Source organism: Chanodichthys erythropterus, chromosome 15 (genome assembly GCF_024489055.1).
Source record: "Chanodichthys erythropterus isolate Z2021 chromosome 15, ASM2448905v1, whole genome shotgun sequence".
In the NCBI taxonomy this organism is placed as follows: Eukaryota; Metazoa; Chordata; class Actinopteri; order Cypriniformes; family Xenocyprididae; genus Chanodichthys; species Chanodichthys erythropterus.
Genome location: NC_090235.1, coordinates 31,701,498 through 31,725,432, shown reverse-complemented (window position 1 = coordinate 31,725,432; position 23,935 = coordinate 31,701,498). Strand labels below are relative to the sequence as shown.

Sequence of the window (23,935 nt, the reverse complement as noted above, 5' to 3'; positions counted from 1 at the left end):
ATATGATAAAACTAAAGACTTTTTGGAGATCTGGAGATACTCTATAGGTACTCAAGATTAACATGAGATTGGCAGAAACTGTGTGTGATAACCCCCACCCCACACCCCCCTTTAAATACATGCCATCACAAAGATGTAAACATTTATGTCACACAAGGAGTTTATAACTCATACACACACAAAAAAAAAAAAAAAAACAGGAAATAGAGAACTTGTAGTACATATAAACATATTTGGCATTTTTTAAATGATGTAATTTGGCCTCTCTTTTCAATATCCACTCAAAGGACAACACACACATCATGAGAACCTTCGGAAGGGTCTTAATGCTCCCTAAAAAAAGTTTAACATTTACCAGAGAAAAGCAAATAAAGCTCCACAGGTCCTTATATAGACTGATATCTTTATTTTCCAATCCTCCCCAGGGTGAAACGCATGAAAACATGTCAGGGTCACATGATGCCCTAAAATCAAAATTAGTAAAAAAAAGTGTACTATTGATATTTTTTTCATTGAAACATTAGTAATTTTGCCAATTATATATATTTTAATATATTATATATATTTATTATTATTTTTTTTTTATTGTTAATGGTAATTCTAATATAATATAATTAATCTTTACATTACAGTAATCAGAATGAGATTTTTGTACATTTATGTCAATTGGGGTATGAGAATTACAAGAATTGGAAGTCGGAAAGGGCCATAAAACAACCTAAAAATACAAAAATATTTAATTTGGTCTTTCTTTCTTTAGTTTTTTAAGTGAAATATGACCTTGACAGGTTTGTGAGATTCACCCATTAACACTCCAGCTCTTTCCTATCTAACAACACAACCTTCCATCAAAGGTCACATGTTCAGGAATAATCAAGCACAGCTCTTCATCGGTTAACTGATTGACCTCCATGATTTTATGAAGCTGCTCTGTGTAGCGCACTTGGTCCTGCAGGAAATGAGGAATCCGCACATGATCCATCAGAGCCACACCCTTCAGACGCTCCACATCCTCATAAGACACCTGGACAACCACACACACACACACACACACACACACACACACACACACACACACACACACACACAAAAGTCTGACGATTTTATGCATTCTGAAATAGAGTGTGTTTTGGGCGTAACACTTTGTTTATCTAATAAAGGTTAGTTTTGAATGTTGACTTCAAACTAACCTTTCCCAGAGCCATTAGCAGCTGGAAATCAATCTTGTCTCTGTGTCTGAGGATCTTCAGGATGCCATCTAGATAAACCTGGTCTTTACTGAAACAACCTTAAGAACAAACATTTTATTATTTACATGTATAAACACAATGATAGTTCTGTGAGACGTTATTAAGTCCGTATTTCTGACAATCAGGATGTGGTACCTGGAAGTGCCGTGTCCGTCTGTCCTCGTTTGGCTCTGACGCAGTAGTCCCAACGTGTGTTGGGGTCATGGACGAATCGGCCCAGGTTGTGAAACAGCTGTGAGAAGGACATGCGGCTTGCCTGGTAGACTGTGTAGTAGAGCAGGGCGGCGCGCCACAGGGTGGGGTCCTTGCGGAAGAGCACACTGTGGATACTTGCCAGACCCTCTTCAGTGGGGTTGATCGGCCGCAGACCATGTTTCTTTCTGCCCCCGCAGCTGCCCCACGGCTGGTGACTGTTGTTGATGCCGCGGAAGTAGTGCGTACCTGAGCCAAAGATTTACTTCACCAATTAAATATCAGAACAATCTGTAACTTTATCAAAATTAAAGATCAAAAGAAGATCAAAATTAATAGATTTATAATAAGTATTAATTATTAATAGTTACCAAGATCCTAGATTAAGCTCATTGCGGTCTACCCTTGTGAAAAAGAAGTGTGCTTAAAGGGTTAGTTCACCCAAAAATGAAAATTCTGTCATTTATTACTTACCTTCATGCCGTTCCACACCCGTAAGACCTTCGTTAATCTTCAGAACCCAAATTAAGATATTTTAGTTGAAATCCGATAGCTCCGTGAGGCCTCCATAGGGAGCAATGGACACTTCCTCTCTCAAGATCCATAAAGGTACTAAAAACATATTTAAATCAGTTCATGTGAGTACAGTGGTTCAATATTAATATTATAAAGTGACGAGAATATTTTTGGAGTGCCAAAAAAACAAAATAACGACTTATTTAGTGATGGCCGATTTCAAAACACTGCTTCAGGAAGATTCGGAGCGCTATGAATCAGCATATCGAATCATGATTCAGATCGCGTGTCAAACTGCCAACGGCTGAAATCACGTGACTTTGGCGCTCCGAACAGCAGATTTGACACACTGATTCATTTGTGCTCCGAAGCTTCCTAAAGCAGTGTTTTGAAATCGGCCATCACTAAATAAGTCATTATTTAATTTTTTCTGGCGCTCCAAAAATATTCTCGTCACTTTATAATATTAATATTGAACCACTGTACTCACATGAACTGATTTAAATATGTTTTTAGTACCTTTCTGGATCTTGAGAGAGGAAGTGTCCATTGCTCCCTATGGAGGCCTCACGGAGCCATCGGATTTCAACTAAAATATCTTAATTTGTGTTCTGAAGATTAACAAAGGTTTTACAGGTGTGGAACGGCATGAGGGTGAGTAATAAATGACAGAATTTTCATTTTTTGGGTGAACTAACCCTTTAATTGCACTTGTAGTGTACTTCAACTTGTAAAAGTATATTTTTAACAAAATGTACTTGCAGAAAATAAGTAAAAGTCCACTTAAGGGTACTTAAAGAGAGTACATTTTTATGACTGTTTCTTAACACGCTTATGTACACTTTGTAATAATTTCAAATTAAAAGTATTACTTTAAAGTACTACTTTTACTAATACTACTTAAATTTTGAATCATTGTGTTTTAAAAATCATTTGTCTTTAAAGAAGTACACTTATTTGGATGTGTCGACTAACATACTAAAGTAAAGTACTTTAACATTTTAGAGTGCTATTTAATTTTACATTTTGATTATTATTGCATTTGATGTGCATTATTACATTCAGCAGTACACTTTAACCATAGTCAATAGAAGTAATGAGATTACAAATGAAGATGTATTTAAGTCCTATTTCAGTGGGTCAAAAAACTCTAAAAAGTTTTAGAAAGTTCTAAAAAGTTCAGCTTATTGCATGTACTATAATGATAGCTAATATATTTTCATTTAATTGCTATTAACATGTAATTAAGAGTCTGAGAACAAAACATTCAGTTCACACTTATATATTATATATATATATTACTTCTGTTGTCTTTGAAATATGGTTAAAGTGTACTGCCGAATGTACCAGCAAGCATTTATGGTAAACTGAATTTTGTGCAGAGAAAGTGAAGGAGACAGAGAACACACAGCGTGGGAGTGTAATTACTGTGGTCCTGACACTGAGCTCTGATACGCTCTGGGTGTAATAGTCCCTGACAGCAGGAACACAAGCTGGTGCCGACACGGATGGCTGATTTTCACGGGGTGACCGAGACACGATCCAAAGTACAGAACACAAGAGAGTGGAGCTGGTGGACCATGAAAGTCTTGAATGGGTCTCACTATTCTATTCAGTTATGTAATATGAGCCTCAACTGACTATCAGATGCATACAGATAAACACACACCGATTTCATGCCTCAGCATCCCCTCCAGCCACTGCTCTCTAGCAGTAGAGATGTTAATGGTCAGTGTAGGTCTGCTGTTCACCACAGTCATAGACGCTCTGGACAGGAGGTCATCAGTAAGATGAACCACGATCTACAGAGAGATTCTAGATTTAAACTTCATAATGCTCGGAAAAAAAACTAAAAAAAACTACACTACCATTCAAAATATTAAGGTCAGTAAGATTTGTTTTGAAATAATTTTATTTAGCAAGGATGCAATAAATTGATCCAAAAGTGACAGTAATGACATTCATAATGTTACAAAAGATTCTTTCAAATAAATGCTGTTCTTTTGAACTTTTTTTATTTATTAAAGAATCTTAAAAAAATCCACAAAAATATAACAGTAACTGTTTTCAACTGTTTTGAGCAGCAAATCAGCATATTAGAATGATTACTGAAGGATTGTGTGAAATCATGTAAAATAGAAAAGTTATTTTAAATTGTAATATTTGACAGTATTACTGTTTTTACTGTATTTTGATCAAATGGTGAGCATAACAACTTATTTCACAAACATAAAAATCTTACTGACCCCAAGCTTTTAAACGTTTGTGTACATTGTCTTGTATGTTTCTCTAATTTTATAGTTCACCCAAAATGAAATTTCTGTCATTATTTACTCACCCTCATGTCAGTAAGAGCTTTGTTAATCTTCAGAACACAAATTAAGATATTTCTGATGAAATCCAAAGTTTTTATCCCCCTTTTAAAGCAATGTAATTACCATCATTCAAGGTCCAGAAAGGTATTGTTAAAGACATTGCTAAAATAGTCAACGTGACTACAGTGGTTCAACCTTAATGTTATCAAGCGACGAGAATTCTTTTTGTGTGCAAATATAAAACAAAAATAATGACTTTATTCAACAATTTCTTCTCTGTCAGACTCTTACGCAGTTGACGCAATGAACGCAGTCCAGCGCTTCCATGTTTACATCTGAACGCCGGCTCAGTATTGGCCAGCTCCTGCGTCAGCATCAAACGAATGCGTCGTGCTGCTCAAAAGGCGTCGGCCACGGAGTCGGCGTTCAGACGTACAACCTGGAAGCACTGCAATAAAAATAGCGTAGGAGAATGATAGGGGAGAGATGAATCTGTTATTTTTGTTTTGTTTTCACGCACAAAAAGTATTCTCGTCGCTTCATAATATTAAGGTTGAACCACTGCAATCACATTGTATATTTTAACAAAGTTTTTTACTACCTTTCTGGACCTTGAATATGGTAATTTTGTTGCTTTCTATTGAGGATAAAAAACCTCTTGGATTTCATCAAAAATATCTTAATTTGTGTTATGAAGATGAACAAAGGTCTTACACGACATGTGGAACGACATGAGGGTGAGTAATTAATGACAGAAATTATATTTTTGGGTGAACCAACCCTTTAAAAGGGCAGTTAAAATCTTTGAATATCCATCTAAACATTTCTTTCTAATTATCACACTCTCTCACCTCTCCTATGCATCCTTCCTTCTCCATGTATTTTTTGACGTGGTACCAGATGCGGGTCTTGGTGAGGAGGTTTCCTCCTGTAGCCTGCTCAAACTTCTCATAGGAGCCGTACTTCTGTAGGGCCAACTCCATGATCCTCACAGCCTGAGATATCAGCAAGCACTCAGTGATAGGCAATAGGAGGCAACTTATAGAACATTTTAGAACAAAAATAAATTCAGCAAAGCAAGGGCTCATTGATGGTTTAGATGGTTCCCTGTCTATGCCAGAGGTCATTCTGTTGAAAAACAGGTACCCCCTTGTCAATTTGAGAAGTGATTCTAATGTAAATTTACTTTACAAAACTTTAAATGATTATTTTGGAAAAGTGTTAATATATTTAATTTATAGCTATAATGCTAATTAATGTGTATTTATACGTTAGGATAAAATGCTGCCTTCAGAAAGGTAGCAGGGGCCCACTAGGGGACCCTAGCAAACTTACAAGGGTCCGCAAGATAGTAGTTTTTAAATGAATACATTTTAAATATAACTTTAATCTAAATTAAAATACAAAAAATATAAAAACATAAAATCAAGATGTAAACTAAAATAATTTTCCTTTTATTTGCCCTCAATAACTATTGTTTTCACAGAAAAACATACAGTTCTGGGATACAGACATAACCTCTGGAATCACAGAAAGAATCCTTGTTAATTTATTATTATTCATTTAATTAACCATTTTATATTAATACAGCATATGTAAAGGGGGCCTTAGAATATTGTGTTTGATAATGGGGGGCCTTTGAGTCAAAAATGTTGAGAACCAATGAATTAGACACAAGGTTGCCAGGTTTTCACAACAGAACCTGCCCAATTGCTTCTCAAAAGTAGCCCAATGGCATTTCAGGGTTTTTTTGGCGGGGCTCCCCTGGTAAAATATGCATTCCAGGGACTAAATATCACGTTATTTTGGGTCAATTCAACCCGTGGACATGAAAAACAACCCGCAGCAACAGTGTAAAAGTAGACCAATTCCGCTGGAAAACCGCAGACTTGGCAACACTGATTAGAGATTACCAGTCATGTGTTAAAAGGTTATGATAATTTTACTAAAATCCATTTTTCAACAAGCATAGTAACAAGGTATTTAAGATCACCTTTTGTAGCCAAAGCAAATAAGGTTCCCTTTTAGAATTCCCTTTTTAGCTTTAGAATTATAGTTGGACTGATATTTGCTACTCTTTGTGTTTGTTGTTGTCTTTGCTGTTTGTGCTTCGGGATGAAACACTGGCTGCACAAGTGAAATAAGACATGCTTGCAGAAGCATGACTCGATAATGCTGAATTGTTATGTCATAAATGTATAGACCTCAGTAAATAACTAGGCCACAGTTGAGGCTCTGGGGCTGTGCGTGTGGATTTATGAGAACTGATTTGTGATCCGTCAGGACATGCCTGAGGGTGATCCACAGTGAACTCAGCACTCTGAGATAATCAATATAATGGTCTGAAATGACTCCATTCATTCTCTGTTCCAGCACACAAAAGTCTAACACAGCCACTATACTTTCTTTTAAACATTATCTATAACCTGCTGGTAAAATATAACTTGCTATGTTGTTGTTATTGGATTTGGCAGCCAGTTGTGCCAGGAAAACTATCGTGGGATCTCTGACACAATTTACAAAGTGCTCTGTAACCCCTTTCCAAACTCCCTCTCTGTGTTGGCTATATTAATAGCTAGCGGGAAAATGAATTAAATTTAATGAATTAACTCTTTATCCTTCAAAGTGGTTTATTAGTCTGATTGTGTTGTCGGCAAAACATACAAATGTAGCACATTGCTTTAAGCTGCTGGATCTCAGTCTCATATGCAGCTATAAAGGTAATGCACCTGTTTCTAACTTAATCCAGATTTATAGTACAGAACTACAGAATCAGAAGGTTTTTTTTCAGGAGTGATTCAATTTCATTTCATTTAGAAGATGGTGACCTTGCGGGACGTGAATGAAAGTAACTAGCACAAAGCCTTGCAGTAGAGATCAGCATAAAAGGATGACAGGAAATAAACACAAGTGCTAAATGTGGCAGAACGTGGGAGAGAATGAAATAAAGACCTTGATGGCAGATTTGCTGTGACTGTTGGCACACTACAGCACTTTAACCAAGTTCAGGCCAGGTCAGCTCAGAGATCTCAGACAAACATGGCAGAGTACTTATGTACATCTGCTAATTCTCTCCCAAATACTTCTTAAAGCAAAGCGAGCAATAAAAGACAATAAAGCCATTTGACATAATAGCATTTGTTAATTACTTAAAGGTTGCATCTCAACTTGAATACTAGCCATCTTAAATAGAGTAGCATTAGTGCATACCACATCACAAGTAAAGCTTTCAGAAAATGTAGCTCTGGCTGGTAAACGCCTTTGAACTACCACTGGTCAGTGGCCATTACGTAATAGGTAGGTGTGCTCTGAGGTATTCTCATTGTCTTTAAAGTTGTAATTCTCATTGAAAGCGACACTGATACTGTTTTTTCAAGTTTAATACTGTAATGCTGCTTGCAAGACATTGTATAAAGTGCGAAATAAACTTGATTTGACCATTGGAGTGCCAAATTCATGCAAACATCCAAATTGCTACGGTCAGATGCTTTCTGAACTGCTGTTTTCTTCCACTGCCATTGTCATTGACTCTGAATTGTTCTGTGTTTATTTTGTTGTTGAGGAAAGTGCACAGCACGTGTTTATATATTCATGTAAACGTCGCTCCCAGCAGCGGGTGGGTGGTGTTGGGATGTTCGCTAACAGTATACTGCTGCAAAGGTACTTCATACCTTTTACCTCTAAGCCAGTGGTTCCCAAACTTTTTAGCGTAGAGTACCCCCTGAAGGCATTACCATCCTTCCGCTAGGGCTGGGCGGTATTTCGCATGCGATTGTCACGCGCATTTTGTCAGTAAAGCCGGTTCCCTGATCGCCATCACCTGCTTTCAAATGGAGCGGCTTTTAATAGACAGAGCCGTAGATCACTGATAAGCCATGCAATATCGCGTTCATATCGCAGATGTATCTCCTTCGATAATGAACGTGATTTTGCGTGGCTTATCAGTGAACTACGGCTCTGTCTATTAAATGCCGCTTCATTTGAAAGCAGGTGATGGCAATTTAGCGGCAATCAGGGAACCGGCTTTACTGACAAAATGCGCGTGACAATCACATGCGATATATCGCCCAGCCCTACCTTCCGTGTACTCCCTCTCTTCCACTTCGACTGCAGTCACACCTTTACCATTAAGGGACAATATTTGTCCCCTAAATTGATTTTCCAGTGCATTTTTTTTACCTTTATGAATAACTTTATAAAATAAATAATGTTTTAAATAAAAATGTTCAATAGAGAAATATGCAATGATGGTAAAACCAAGTAAAACTTTTAAATATTAAACTAAAACCGCCAGTAGGTGGCAGCGAGTCACTGTTTTTATGAGTGAGTCATCGAGTCATTCATTCAGTAACGAAGCAAGTGGCTGTGAATGAATCATTGAATCGACTCTCACAATTCGTTCAAAGCCGCAGAATTGTTCGCGAAACACAGACCTGTGTTGTATTTCTGCTGTGGTTTTCGTTATTATTTCATTGCAACATAGAGTAAATACTGACAGTACTGTGTTTAAAATGTACGTTTTATTTTTTGACCTGTTGTATAATAATGTCACGTTTGCAGTCATGTGGATATTTGGGAACAACTGCATTCTTGCTCGTTATCATCATTAAATACAAGAACTCACACAAGGTATTTTTTTGTACCGGAGAAAGTTTGAGTCTTAAATCGAAATTAATTCATTATCTGTGTCTATATTTGTTCTTCATGCAAGTAAGTGCTAAATCCCCACTTTTACAAAGGTGCACTGTTGAGAACGACAGTAATTTAGTGCGATTTAAGGCAGCAGATTCTGCACGCAATCTATCATATGCATTCTGCTTGTGTGGATACAGTCATTTTTGACTGCAAATGATGAGGTAATTTGATTGAATGTACTGGATTTACGACAGTTTGGCAGTTAGAAATACATGCTCTATTTTAATATTATTTTAATGTAGAATTAAATGAACTACTCAGCATTTTGTTCGCGTACCCCCTTTTGTCACCTCACGTACCCCCCGTTTTCAACCAACTTATTACGACCTATATATTTACGTTTTAAAGTCATGCGCCCTCTAGCTGTAATAAAATTAATGACAGTGTCGTGTTACGTCTGTCGTCATGAAATGATGTATGACTGTCGTTACCAATCAAAATGCGTGTTCATTTAAATGCAATGTGTGGACTTTTTACACCATTTGTCCTATTTCCATATAGCAAAACCCTTTTTTTTTTTTTATCAACGACTACACCCACCCCACCCCTAAACCTAACCTTAGTGATTTATAGTGCATATACACTTTATGAGCACAAGCATTCCCTGGGATCGAACCAATGATTGCATGATTACATATTGTTATATATTCAAAGCTCTGCCAATTGAGCTACACGAAACCCGAAATATGATGCAGATAAAAGGGAACAATGCATTAAAATGAAAGTGTCCTGTTGTCGATAGGGGCGCAACTTTAGTAAACGCTCCTATGGGTCATATTTCAGGGAAGTAACAAATGACCTATATAGGCGTATTGGTTGGAGAACATGTTGCCAGATTATTATTTGGCTAGTTTTTGAAGTGTGCAACAGTGCATAATTTTCAATCTATTATTACCCACCCCTTGCACAATGGAAGACTATGTGGTTGGGATGGTTCTCCATTGACTTTATCAGTTGTAAAAAGTGGCAAAGAATATGAATCTTTAATCAAGTAATTATTAATTTTAGGGTAATGAAATTAGCTAAATGTTAACGCTTCCATGCAAATGCAAACGTGTGTGCAAGTTGAAAATGCAATATGTACTATGTCCTAATAATGGCATGCTAGTGAAGTTTATACTTTTAGTGCATACTAGTATAGGGCCCAAAACATAATCTATGCAAGTTCATGAATGTAATCACTTCTAGTTAGCATGATCTCACACGATTTTCACATGACATGTTTCAAAATGCAATCATAATGCGACAAGTATGATTTACATTCTTGTTGGTCAATACAGAAGGAAAACCACTGAAGGAAATGCTATTGACCCCTAGAGTACTGGGGTTTGTTATCGCCACACGAATGCAGGAACACGTGTTAAGTATGTACAATGGGACTGTGCAATTGCAAGGCATTGGACAAGCATTTGTTTGCACACTTGTGGTGCAGTGGCCAAAAAAAAATCCATTCTGTTGGTCAGGGTGGCAAATTTGTGTGACCGACTTCAACCAGAATCTGCATGGGGAAATCATTCATCCTCACATTGTGCATATGACTAGATTATGATGGATACCACAAGTTACAGTGAACAAAAAATGTCTTTATTGATATGAAATAAGCTCTTAATATGATATTTATGAGAGTATGTGCACTTACCTGTGTGAGGAACCGGTCTGAAGCATTGCTGTGCTTTGCTAGTACTTGTGGAGGCAGAGGATTGCTGTACTCAAACTGAGGGTTGTATTTAAAGTCTGATTTGAAAAACCTGGCCTTCTCTTTCTCCACGTTGGATGGCTTTATGGCAGAGAGGATGCACAGCTTCTTGACTGAGTTCTCTCCATCACGTGCCGTAGGGAGCACTTTGGAAAGCTGCGGGAGTTTTGTGCCAGCCGGGCAGCCGTTTTTGGGCCTGGAGATGGGGCACGGAGACAGACGGATGGCACTTCCCAGCACAGTGATGCTGTTTGTTTGCTTGGAACTGTTGGTGGAGAAACAGGAGAACACAGACTGAGCGTGCCTGGTGTCTCTGCAACCAAAAGCCAGCCCACTCATTGTGAGAGGCGCAAGGGTCGGCAGGGGTCTGTCACGATGCGTTGCCGTGGAGACTCTTTTGGGGCACTTGTAGGAGGAGCTTTTAGGGCTCTCCTGAGTATCTGACTCTTTCTGCAGCAGTGTGTTGTAGCTGCTGGTGGCCGTGTTAAACAAGTCCTTTAGAACGCCAGAGGGTATGCGCTCCAGACGCAGCTGACTGGGGCTCACAGGCTTCTCCATGGGGCTCAGGACACAACTCTTAGATGTTTCCAGCCCTGGCCAATGGAGGAGTTCTGGAAGGAAATATCACAAGATGGAATTCTAGAGTAGTCTTTTCAATTCTCTAGTGGCTCTTTGACAATGAGGCATAACAGGACTATGGCTTGAAGAAAAAAACCTATGTGGGTCATGCTTCTTTGATATTTTTATTTTCTAGAAACCATTAAAAAAACAATATACATATACAATATATACTCAAGGATGTGTTATAATATATTTCAGTGTTGTAGTTGAGACCAGCTCATTCGAGTCCAGGCAGAGATTAAGTTTGAGTCTAAGTCAGAGCCAAGAGCGAGACCAGAAGAGGTCACATCCGAGTCATCACAGAGACCAGAAGAGGTCACATCCGAGTCATCACAGAGACCAGAAGAGGTCACATCCGAGTCATCACAGAGACCAGAAGAGGTCACATCCGAGTCATCACAGAGACCAGAAGAGGTCACATCCGAGTCATCACAGAGACCAGAAGAGGTCACATCTGAGTCATCACAGAGACCAGAAGAGGGTTGTGTCCAAATGAAGACTGAGACTAAAAGAGGGCTGTATCTGAGTCGAGTCTAAGACCAGAAGTGGATCATGTCCGAGTCATGGATGAGACCGCAAGAGGGTCATGTCTAAGATCGAGACACAAATTGTATTTTCCTTGTCAAGTCCAAGACAAGGGCTACATTCAAGTCAAGTCCGTAACCAAAAGAGGATCATGTCAGAGTAAAGTCCGAGACCAGAAGAGGATCCCATCCGAGTCAAGACCAAATGCTCTAGTGTCCATGACAAGACCAAGAGCATGAAAATTTGGGGTCTCATTTATCAAACGTTTGACGCACAGATTTGAACTTAGAGTGTGCGTATGCTAAAATCCACACAAACGTTCAAATTTATAAAAACATGGAAAAGTGCTTAGCGCCATGTCAGGGTCTAAGCAGACGTACACACTTTTCCTTGTGGTAGAGAGTCAGAGCCTCACTTATAAAGCGCCAATGCTCATATTTATAAAAACAGTCTTTGTCAGATTACTGCAGGTTTTTGGAAATCTAAGCTATTCTTGCAGCTGGTCATTCTAAATTAAAGGATTTGGACGATGACTGGTGATCTTTTATATGTAAATGACATTAATTAGGTTTCGTTTACAACACGGAGAACTGATTTATAGATTTCACATCTGAAAGAGAGGCGTACGCTTGTTTTCTGTGTGTACATTCATTCTTTGAATCACACGTACGCACATCTGAGAAATGATCGTAAGATCAAATTTAGGACGGTTTCTGCGCAACATTTTATAAATGAGGCCCTTGGAGTATTGGGAAATGTTTGCAATTTTTCCAGCTCGTGATTCTCAAGTAACGGATTTAGAGATTGACTGGTGCTTTTTATATGTTAATGACATTAATTAATAGGCGGGTTTACAAGGTGGAACCATGAAGCTGCGCACTATTTCAAGATCATTTGCGATTTATAAATTTCATATCTGGAAGAGAGGCGTACGCATGTTTTTTGTGCATACTTTCGTTCTCTGAATCATGCATACACACATTTGAGAAATTATCGTAAGATCAAATGTAGGACGGTTTCTATGCAACATTTAATAAATGAGGCCCCTGGTCTCGAGTACTATATGGCTTTAATTTGCGAATGAAGAATTAGGAAGGTGGTTGTCTGCGTTTTATGTATGACGAGGCCAATGCGAGACATTTCCGCCACAGACTACAAGAGAAAGACTGTTTTAAGTTTGGTGCTGCAGTGACACAATTTTTCTTCAAGCTCTGTTGTCTTCAAGAATGAATCAAAGCAGTTGATAACTGGGTGAATGGTATGTCTCCAGGCTATGTGATCGGAGGCTAATGCAGACCATTGGTGGTGGTCAATTTGACACATACCAAGGGTTTTCTTCTTTAAACCCCTTCATTAGTGCTCATTTGTCACGATGACTAGTAGCAAGTTCACCGTAGTGCACGAGATTTGGACGATGACTGGTGATATTTTTTATGTAAATGACATTAATTAGGTGTCATTTACAACGCAGAGAATGATTTATAGATTTCACATATGAAAGAGAGGCGTACGCCCGTTTTCTGTGTGTACATTCATTCTATGAATCACATGTACGCAAATCTGAGAAATGATTGTAAGATTTCAGTATTCGCAACAAAATCAAACCAGTGAATGTTAAGGATGATTTGGAGACTGCACTTGTTCTTTTTACTGTTCAGGTGCTTGTTTTTCCGGTATATTTTATGTCCTGTTGGCCTTTCCTAGCCTACTGTCAATTTCTTTATCGACCATGGCATCCATCGAAATGACGCTTTCCAAGTAGTTGAAGCGATGAACTGTTTTCAGTTCTGTCCCACCAATGGTGATGTGAGGAGGATGGTAGACTTCCTGTGGTGTGGGCTGACAGAGAACTCCAGTCTTTTTCGAGTACTAATACAACAATACTTATTTTGTGAATGTGCCTAGCAATGGTTTAGCTGTTACTATATTCACAGTATCACAGCCACTTGTACTGTGAAATATATTATGAGGGAAGAGCTGAGAGCACCAGGTGGAATTTCAAGTAAAGGAAATACAACTACTCTTAAATTTGAGACCAGTCCCGCCATTGTCAGTTCAGTGTTGCGTCCCCATTTCCCTGGAAACAAAATCTCCTTTGCCCACTTACCCTTGACTTCAACAGAAGACGAGAAACAGATCCGAACAGCATAGTGAAATGAAGCTTGTTGTAAGCAGCTCTTTCACTGTCTAGTCAGTGAGTTGACTTCATGGACCAGGTTAATCCTATATTAGAACTCAAAACAAATACTATTTCCCATTCAGCATATGTACTTCTGGACAATCATGCCCTCCCTACATTCAGTGATCCTGCAGGCTTTCATTTGTCGCTTTGGATAAAAGTATCTGCAAAATCATTGAATGTAATTGCTTAAATCTCAGGAGGATAGACTAAGGATACATTCAGTTATGTCAGGCAACTCAATGGCACATGCCTCTGCAAAATGATCCCACGCTTCAACAGAGAACAGCTCTGACAGGTGCACTGAAGTAGAAGGACCACCGCCTCAGCATCTGAGAGCCAAACTAGCCAAGAAGCACATAAAACTGTCTGTGTAACGTTATGTTAATATCTTTGGGGCTTCATTGGCTGATGTAGCATGCAAAAGTTAAATTGAAAAGCACATTTGAACACACTAAACTAATGTTTGAATCTCAGTGCATTAGACACAAACCTTTCACCCTTTTTCTCATTCATTTTGGTAAATAGCCTATAGTCTATGAAATCAGTTCCTTTCAAGTTCACACAAGTCTCCCTGCAATTCATTCTAAGGAATCACATTTTAATTAAATATGCACTTCAGTTCCATAAAGCAGTGGGTCATTATGCAATAACATTGAATAACATTGAATAACATTGTGTTTTCACATTAGCATATACTGACAGACTCACCTGTAACTTCAATCGATTCAAGCATCATCTCGCTCGCGCTGTGAAGCCTCAACTTTTCACCGTAAAGCAAATGTTTTTATTTAAAATAATAAAGCGCCCAAACGACACGACGAATATCCAGTGATACTGTGATAATATCTTGCATACGTCCAGCACCGAGTAATGCTGTAGTTCGCAAATCTCCGCTTGTAAGATCTGAGCGCGGGCAATCTCCGACAGAACAGCTGCTTCGGTGTACACTGAGCGAGCGCATAAGAGCGTTGCCATGGTGCGCTGTCAACGTCAGCCCCCAAAACGTCAGTTCCGTTTCGAAGATGCTTCTGTCGTGCGCCTATAATCTGTGAATTCATATTTTATTGAATTAATACTTTTAAATAAAAGATTAAATAGTGTATTTAATAAAACAAGTCACAGTTCTGACCACGCTGTAAATACATTAAGTTAAATAATTTTACTTTCAAATAATTAGGCTATACTTAATACAAAGACAAAATGCCTTCCCTGATAGTTCAGTTGAAATTTTTCATACAGTATCTCTTAAATGTCATTAATTTTCAAAAACATTTTATAACTATTATGACATTGTTTTATGTTTTAATTAATCATTTCTATTTAACACTTTGGTTAAGTTCTGTTCTCATGTTTTTTAAGGCTACAACACTCCTGTGTACTGTATATTGAAACAATATTTAATATTTGTGATATTTATAGACTACTGAACAGAATTAGACACTTGGACCATCCAAAGTCCTCATTAATTGTGCATGCAGGCATCCATACTCCCCAGAAGCTTTAAATTATTAAAATATAAATTATGCTTTATAAAAAAAAAAAAAAAAAAAAAAAAAAAAAAAAAGGGTACAATCGGCAGCATTTTACCTCCATCTAGTGGAGATATTGAACATTTGAAGGTTGCAAGACACTTCCATAAAAGGCTCCATTATTTCAAAAAGGGGAGGAAAAAAAAAAAAGTTAATTCTGAACCACAAAACAGATTTGAATATTAGAAAATGTCCAGAAATGTAATGTTGGTAATATTGTTTGGAAAATCACTTCAAGCACAGATCTCTCATTGGCCAAGATTTATTTGAGCCAAAAAAAAAAAAAAAAAAGGTTGTGGGTTACAATATACTTTTAAAACATCTTTTATGACATTGACAAAAAATGACATATCAAGATCGTGTATACTGAGTAAAAGTTCTACTTTTTAAAACAATAAAAATACAATAATAAAAGGTAAATGACAATTGTAGAACATTACTGTAATTAATATCAGTTCATCCATATAAACCATGTTTTACCACCAGATGATCAAATGTCACTGCTTAGAGTTCACAGTTCCTCATTCATTGCATCATTTTCAGAATTTCGGCCAATCTCATGTCAAGTACAATCTCTATTATTATAGTTCAATGGAAAAAAACATTTTTTCCTTCACTTCACGGCCAAAACTTTTCTAAGAGGACCTTTTAGAACCACAAGTTGTTGCGAGGCTGTATGACGGTACAGTATTCAGTTTAGGAAATGTGAGTAGCAGTGACTCACAGATGTTTGAACATAACTAGGATGGGTACATAACTTTGTACAAACTTCAAGTTTAAGTGTCTCATCAGGGAGTGTCCAAGAGCAACAGCTTCAATGGTTCTGTCTGTTGTCACTCAGTCTATTATTTGCAGATCTTTGGGGAGCTGCCCTCAGCTCAGTTGCAGTTACTCCATGCTCTCGGGGTCTGCCTGGGCCATATATGCATCCAACTCAGCATCCAGATGGCCCTTGGTCTTGGACATGTAAGCATCAAGCTGGTTATCCAACTGCTCACGTGTGACGATGGGACGACCTGCTCCTCGGCCTCTGCCGCGTCCACGACCTCTTCCAGCAAACCCTCCTCGACCTCTCAGACCTCCACGGCCTAAGAGAGAACCATTGAGACAAACATTTAAGCATGCAAGAGCAATACAGAAAACACTAACTGGCAAAAACTTTTCTATGTTTAGGCAATCTAGCAGTATTATACATCAGCGGCGGCACTTCTTACCTCTTCCTCCAGCGGCTCCACGTGCTGCGCCTCGGCCACCCAAAGCTCCTCGTCCTGTAGCTCCTCCGCGCTGACGCATGCCTCGACGGAGACCGATGCGTCCAGGACCACCCCTACCTCTCATTTGACCTGCACCTAAGAAATAAACAATCATTTCACCAAAGGAAAATTAACGGGAAAAATACTTTCAGAATGCAGAAGGCATAAGAATACAATCAGTGTTGGTTGGTTGGTGTTATAATGCCATGGCAGCTTCCATGCCTATATTCTTGGTAAGTAACAAGTTGAAATACTATAAAAGAGTAATTTTACAACTGATTTAAGGTATGGCTGCACAATTCATGATTTCAGTATCAACATTGTGATGTACGCATCCATGATGCTGGGCGATGAAATTACCGTTTTTTTCTAGAACCATTTAGTAGCTAAATTTAACTAATTTCATATTTTATTGAATGAAACTAACACTGAAATGACCTCCGCTGAACAATCACACTTTCTTTTTAGAGCTGCTTTACAACAGAATTGAACTCCATTTGCATCACTGAATCTTTATTTTCCTGTTTAGTACTGTGAAGCTGCTTTGAAACAATCTGTATTATATAAAGCGCTATATAAATAAAGGCGACTTGACAGTCACATCTAAGGACCTGCAATGTCAAGTAAGTTGGGATCATAGTTGGCCCATGTCATGTCTACTAATGGTAACATAGATGCACTTCTCTCAATAGCTAAAAGAGACTTTAGGGGAGACAATGAGTCAAGTGGACAAAATTACAAGTAGATACTATTAATTTCATTATAGCTGAAAAACAACCTCTTAATCATCTACATTGCTTAGGGAAACAGTAAAGTAGGCTCAGCTGTCTCCTTCGGTTACCACCTAGAGGCTGCACAACAGGTGCAGGAACTACAAATCTAGCACGACACCAGGGGTTCTCCCAACAGCTATAAAATGACAGTTTAGCTCAATCAGCATGTCAAAGTTTAGAAGGAGGGTGACTAAACTACTGAAGAACATTACCATTTTAAAGCATCAGCTGTACTGCAATGATTGACAACGCCAAATGAAGAACAAATTTCCTTTGACATGTTAAGAAGCTGACACTACACCTACAGAAAAGGAAGCTTTATAGTGGAGAAAACAAAACAAAAAAAAAAAAAAATCAGTAGTGTCATAAAAAGACTAGGGATGCACCGAAATGAAAATTCTGGGCCGAAACTGAAAATTCTGGATGCACTTGGCCGAAAACAATGCTTTTTAAAAATGATTTCTAATTTTAAATGAGCTTTTTTTTGTTGTTGTTTAACTATTAATATTAGCCTTATTAATGAAATTCAATCATTTTATTGATACTAAAAAAAAAAAAAAAAAAGCAAGCCAATAAAATACCCATACTTTTATTTAAAGTAACACTAAAATTGGACAGAAAATATGTTAATATTAAATATTAATATATACTTTATTTGGTTGTATTCAACAGAATCAGATTTATTTTTTGACCAATTATACAACTATTCCACACCATGTTGCAAAACAGTAAGGCTATTGCAAACAGTAACAAATATACTACTACATAGAAATTATGTCGGCGCATTATTTGAGCAGACTTTTTGCTTTTCAGATGAGCATGAGCGGTACACGAGCGTTTTCATGGGCCATGAGCAACTGAGCCAAGCGCACATGCATAAAACAGTGTCACACCACACAGTGATAATGGCTAGAGCGAAACTTGAGAGCTGAACACTGAGGGGCTGCATATATTTTCAGCCGTTTCTCTCTTTTGGCCAAAAACCGGAAATGCCATTTTTGACTGATAACTTTAGGTGGCAGAAAATTTGGTGCATCCCTAGTAGGGCTGCCCCCTAATAATAAACTAATCGTTAAGTCATCTAGAAGAGGATTAGTCGACCAAAAATGTTATTGGTCAGAAAAGAACCTCCTTATGGTAATTACAGTATGTCGGGCAGGAAATCATCACTTAACCTCAAATATGGCTTATTTGAAACATGTTAGCAGCACCTTTGCATGGCTGCTTGCTCTAACATTAACCTAGATAAATGTGTTAAGTGCATATCCAAGTGTTTGTGTGGACGCTTAAGTATAGCGCACTTTACTGCACAAGGCGCTGGTGCGATCACTTGCATTTTTTTCCTGATAACAGTGGAAACAACTTAAAGTGCTCAATTTTTGGTCTTACAGATAATACATCTAATCTTATCTTACAGATAATACAAGTAATACATCTACTTTTATTGATATCCACTACTGCGGAGATGACAAGTCAGCATTGCCAACTTAATCTCTGCAGCCGAAAACACAAAACATTATCAATTTATTCAAATGTTTAGACAGTCTCTCTGCCGTTTTTCATAACATTCATAATCATTACTTTTGCTGGTGTGCTGTGACAAGCTTTATGCGTGAGCTTCAGCAGTGGTTTGGCTAGGTATTATATACAGGCAATTAAAGGCTCATTATTATGATTTAAATGGCTTATTAATATACACATGCGATTAATCACTTAATTGAACGACAACTAGTCAACTAGAAAAATCTTTAGTCGAGGGAAGCCCTAATCCCTAGTAAAGACTGTTTGTCACCTCTAAGAGAGAGTGATCCTCTCATGGGACCGCCTCTCGCTCTTCCTCGCAGTCCTCGTCCAGCTCCACGCAATCCTCCGGGAAAACCTCGTCCTCTGCCACCGCCCGGCATCAATGAGCCAATGGGCCGACCCAGTCTGGCCTGGATGTTGCTCTTCCCAAGTCGCTGCTTCAGGCTCTACAGGTGGTATAAAGAATTGTTCCTTTATTAGGAAAATCACATTAACACATTTAAAGTCAGCATTAAATGGCTTCCGTAACCTATCTGTATTGTACTGAAGAATACAGAAACATGAGCAAGAAAAAGTGTTTCTAGAATGAAGTCTGAACTGAACAAGCATGCAGTTACGCGATTTCAGATTAATGATTCAGCCATCAGTTGATTTAGTCGTCTCTGTGCATTTCATTACTTACCTGTTTGTGCTGCAGGGCAGCCTGCACAGAGGGCCTGTTCTCCATCTGCTGAGCGAGCCGGCGGTTGCGTGCGCTGGCCATGTGCTGCTGCTGCATGGTTGCCCGGATGCTACTCACTGTCGGCTGCTTATTCTTCAGCATGTTTGTGAAGCTTTTGGGATACAACAGAAGAAGGAGGGTAGAGAGAGAGAGAGAGAGAAAGATGGGGGAAAGGGGGATACGAGGAAAGGAGGGTTCCAAATCAAATCATTTCACACAGCATGGACGCAGCTACAGCGGATCGTGTAGCAATCTAGTGAATGCCCTTTTTAGACCACACACGCTGTTATTTACTCTCTCTCTCCGTTACATATGGAGACACCCCAACAAATCAGTAGTTTGGTTTAAAATGAACGCCTATAATATGGTTTCGAGAACACAGGGATGGCAGAAGAGAAGACAGAGGCTACATCTACATTAATCCAGATACATTTGAGAACATCTTTTCCTTCTATGTTTTGACCTTCCGTTCACACCGACACAACATCTGTCCTGCGAAAATGGGGCCTTTTGAAAACCGAATGTGTTAAATGTGTGACCCGTGCTGGCCAAATGAGTCAGAACGCGCACGGGCTAATTTCGAGCTACAGGCAAAACAATTGAAAAATGTCAATGTTGGTTGAAATTGAGGTTTTCATAAAAACAAGTTCATTAAGCATTTGTCTATAGAGCCCAATGCTCCAAATAGCAATAGAATATCTAAAAGTATCTTTATTTGTACATTTTCTGAAGTAGTACCTTTCCTTTGACGATAAAAAATGCAGTTTTCTCTGCTCCCTTCTGGACGACTGGCGCTTCCCTCAGCACAAGACTGTATTTGTTGTAAAGCGCAGCATTCCAACTTTGTGAATATTCATAGCGAATTCACGATGGCATGAATTCTGAACCATTGAACTGTGATTTTCAAATTCATGCTGATGTAAACAAAATGATCTTACGCTGACTGACAGATCTGACGCGTGCACACATACCAAGACACCTCTTAGCGTGCAATCCCGATCTACGTGTATACACAATTACAGCATTTCAAAAAAGTCTAGGCGAGTATTCAGTATTCACGCAAAAAATGATCAGCTATGTCTTAAGTGAATGTTTAGCTAAGTGTTAGGGAAAAACATCTGATATGTAACATTATATTAGATGTGTGTGATACAGTAGGTCTTAATATACAGGCTGTCCATTTCACTAATGTTAATCAAACAATTGTGGAATCATGGAGGGGAAAAAAAAAAGTATATATATATAAAATTTCACACACTATAGATATGGGTTTTGACTTGGTTTGTGCCAAATTTCATGTTATTAACAGGGATTTTAAAGGTATGGTTGCTAGGTGATTTTGATAGCCTTCAGAAAACTCAATTTTTCTCAAAATTGACTTTGCTGACTATCGACTTCAAGCAGGTGTAGCTCAGTCATTTTTTTTTTGTCAAATTCCAACAAATACATCATTTTGAAGGTTTTTTTAATAGAGAATGTGAGAATAACTAATTTTTGAAAATTTGCTCATTGTGACTCATTTTGCCAGCACGTGTCAAAAACATTACTTTGTACAGTCTTCATACTACGTTCTTGTTAAGAAAGAAAATTGCTGTCCTGTGGCAAAACATGAGGGCAATTGCATTTTAGACCATACACGGAATCTTAATTTTGAGTGCAACCTGAACACACCAGTAAATGTTGAGATATTGTGCTAATAAAATGATTGTGCCAGAAGAATAGCATCTGAATAGGTTCTGTCGGTATCATCTCACTGAGCTTTTATTGAATTTTATGCAAATGCAATAAGACGATTTTAGCATTTCTCAACGGTTCAGTGTGGACAAGCAACTTTCGGAAACACTAGTGTGAGTGTAGAGCGTTTTGAAATAAAAACACCATGTATCCGGATTAATGTAGATGTAGCCTTAAACAGAAAAGAGGCAGGTAGATTTCTTTCAGAGTGATTGCCACTTACAGGCCACCATCAACCTACTGTGATGTCATCAGTCCGAGACACCACACGGTGAGTTGGCCCAGGGCTAGAGGGGTGTCCGGCCACCCAGCCACTTACAACCAAGACCGTGACCTGGTACATTGTTCTGTAGGACGCTTCTTCTGAGAAGAAGGGAAGGGGGTTGGGGGACAGGTCACGTCTAAGTATGGACTGGGCACCTTTATTCCATAGACAGAGAGAAATTGAGAAACGCAAAGGAGCAGAAAAAGGTCATCTAAGAGAGAGAGAGTGTGTTTTGTGTGAGAGAGGGCAAGAAATATGGATGGCACACATACCATCCTGCACTATCAACTCATTCCCATGGCCGAGGATGCTCTTCTGCAGTGAACTCGTGCAGTCGGCTTACCTCACCACCATTACCCTCTCACCTCCAGGTGTGCGCTGCTTACGCAAGTGACGCCTCGCCAAACATGGCACATTATTAGATCTTTTACACAGACTCAAGTAACCGCCGTCATGTTGGGTAAGCAGAGCACACCGTGCGGGCAGTCTAGCGTCCATGTCAGATCTGATGTCTCCCCCTCAATGACCTCCATAGTACACGTGTCTTGAGGCTTCATGCCTTAGTTATCTCTGTATGCTTTTCCCCCTGGCCTTGAGATAATGCTGTCAGGATGCGTAGCGCCTCACCGCTCATTCAGGGACACCTTGGTGGTGCTTTTCAGCACAACTTTTTGAGAAGAAGGGGCACTCATGTTTCTTCAGACTTGCAGGGATCTCTCCTGTAGAGGAAACACAGCAGATGTAACATAACTGCATGAAACGAAAGTGAAAGTTTCAGACAGACACAAGGATGTCAGATACAAATTGTAATAAATTGGCTGCATTTTAAAACCAAACAATTTGACTTTCATATGCCACAAACACCCAAATGTGATCACCTTCGTGTGAGGAACCCCCATTCTAAAATTTAAATGCCATCTATATAGATTCTTGTATAAAGACTCGTTTTGAAAAGTGAAAATTTATATTATGAATAGGTCTAAAAAATTAATTGGAAAATATTTCGTTGCTATTAAGTCATTATGTTTCTTTTTATACCCTGTTTTAACAATACTTTTAAAAGAAATAACTTTTGTAGAGTTTGTAGCATGCTGGAAGGCTGCCAGTACAAATGAGGACCAAAAATGTTTTTAGCAGAAAGGTTTTAAAACACTTTGTTATCCATACCAGGCGTCAACATGGAAAAAGCAACAACGAGTTTTACCGGTTTCATGTAACTTACGTTACTTGCATAACTGACTGTTCACCACCCTAGTAATATCACCGTAACTCACACAAAACTCTTTCGTGTTTACAAATTAACCAATTCAATACCATATTCATTAATGTTTAAGACATATTTAAAATGTATTAAGAATTAAAATATATTAACTTACCTTTTCTCTGGACGATTCGTGCAGTTGAGTCAGGGCAGATCTGTTAGCTGTGGAGCTAGCGCGTCGCTGAAGAAGCTGACTGACTCGACAAAATCCCCACTCAAAAATTCCCTATTTGACGCCCAAAAATTGTACAACTATCGTCACACTTCTAAATATATTTAAGAACTAAAAACAAAGCTATATCCCACAGAATAGGTTACTTAACACCAATTCACTTTAATCTGCAACTCTATCGGCCTACGTTACCCTCCCCTCATTCATCACAAAATGGTGCTAACAACTGCGCGAGCTCGGAAAATGGAGCACTACTTACTACGTCAGATATCGCGAGATTTTAGCGTAAAAGGGTGTGTGGTAAATAGCATACTTCCAACTAGTAGGCTACTAGGGTATATAAATGTACAAGGGAAACGATATATTTAGGTACTCTGAGCCTTTTTTAAGTAAAGTTGAAGTTTTAACCATTTTAAATTACATTTTTTTTTACAGATATTGCATGTCGTATAACCCAATATAAACACACACACATATATATATATATACGATGCCAAGAACCCCCCAAAATAATCATCCTTGTGCGAAGGATCCCCATCCTACAATGTATACTGTGAAAAATTAATATTAAATTATATGACTGTACGTGAGCGTATACAATATACATTTTACTGCTTGAAATTTTGTGTCAGTTACCCAGCTATTTCTACAGTATACATCACATGTATACTGCGTAAGTACAGCAGTACGCTAGTGTATTTGAACACAGCC

At 38.5% G+C, this 23,935-nt stretch overlaps 2 protein-coding genes across 3 annotated transcripts; both read right to left on the bottom strand.

Moving 5' to 3' along the window:
* Positions 1–674: 674 nt before the first annotated feature.
* Positions 675–14,755, bottom strand: matcap2 (microtubule associated tyrosine carboxypeptidase 2). The gene is made up of 7 exons (XM_067361350.1): positions 14,701–14,755; positions 10,608–11,275; positions 5,125–5,268; positions 3,628–3,760; positions 1,386–1,691; positions 1,191–1,288; positions 675–1,024 (listed from the first exon to the last, which is right to left on the bottom strand). The coding sequence occupies exons 1-7, from the start codon at positions 14,726–14,728 to the stop codon at positions 830–832; spliced, it is 1,572 nt and encodes a 523-aa protein (XP_067217451.1). The 5' UTR covers positions 14,729–14,755; the 3' UTR covers positions 675–829.
* A 1,017-nt stretch (positions 14,756–15,772) lies between these two features.
* Positions 15,773–23,458, bottom strand: chtopa (chromatin target of PRMT1a). 2 transcript variants are annotated; one of them, XM_067411855.1, is made up of 6 exons: positions 23,168–23,458; positions 22,064–22,510; positions 19,754–19,904; positions 19,340–19,517; positions 16,736–16,870; positions 15,773–16,609 (listed from the first exon to the last, which is right to left on the bottom strand). In XM_067411855.1, the coding sequence occupies exons 3-6, from the start codon at positions 19,892–19,894 to the stop codon at positions 16,410–16,412; spliced, it is 654 nt and encodes a 217-aa protein (XP_067267956.1). In that variant the 5' UTR covers positions 19,895–19,904; positions 22,064–22,510; positions 23,168–23,458; the 3' UTR covers positions 15,773–16,409. The 2 variants fall into 2 exon arrangements, with proteins under 2 accessions (XP_067267956.1, XP_067267955.1); XM_067411854.1 differs by having other exon boundaries at positions 15,775–16,609; positions 22,419–22,510.
* Between the last annotated feature and the right edge of the window lie 477 nt (positions 23,459–23,935).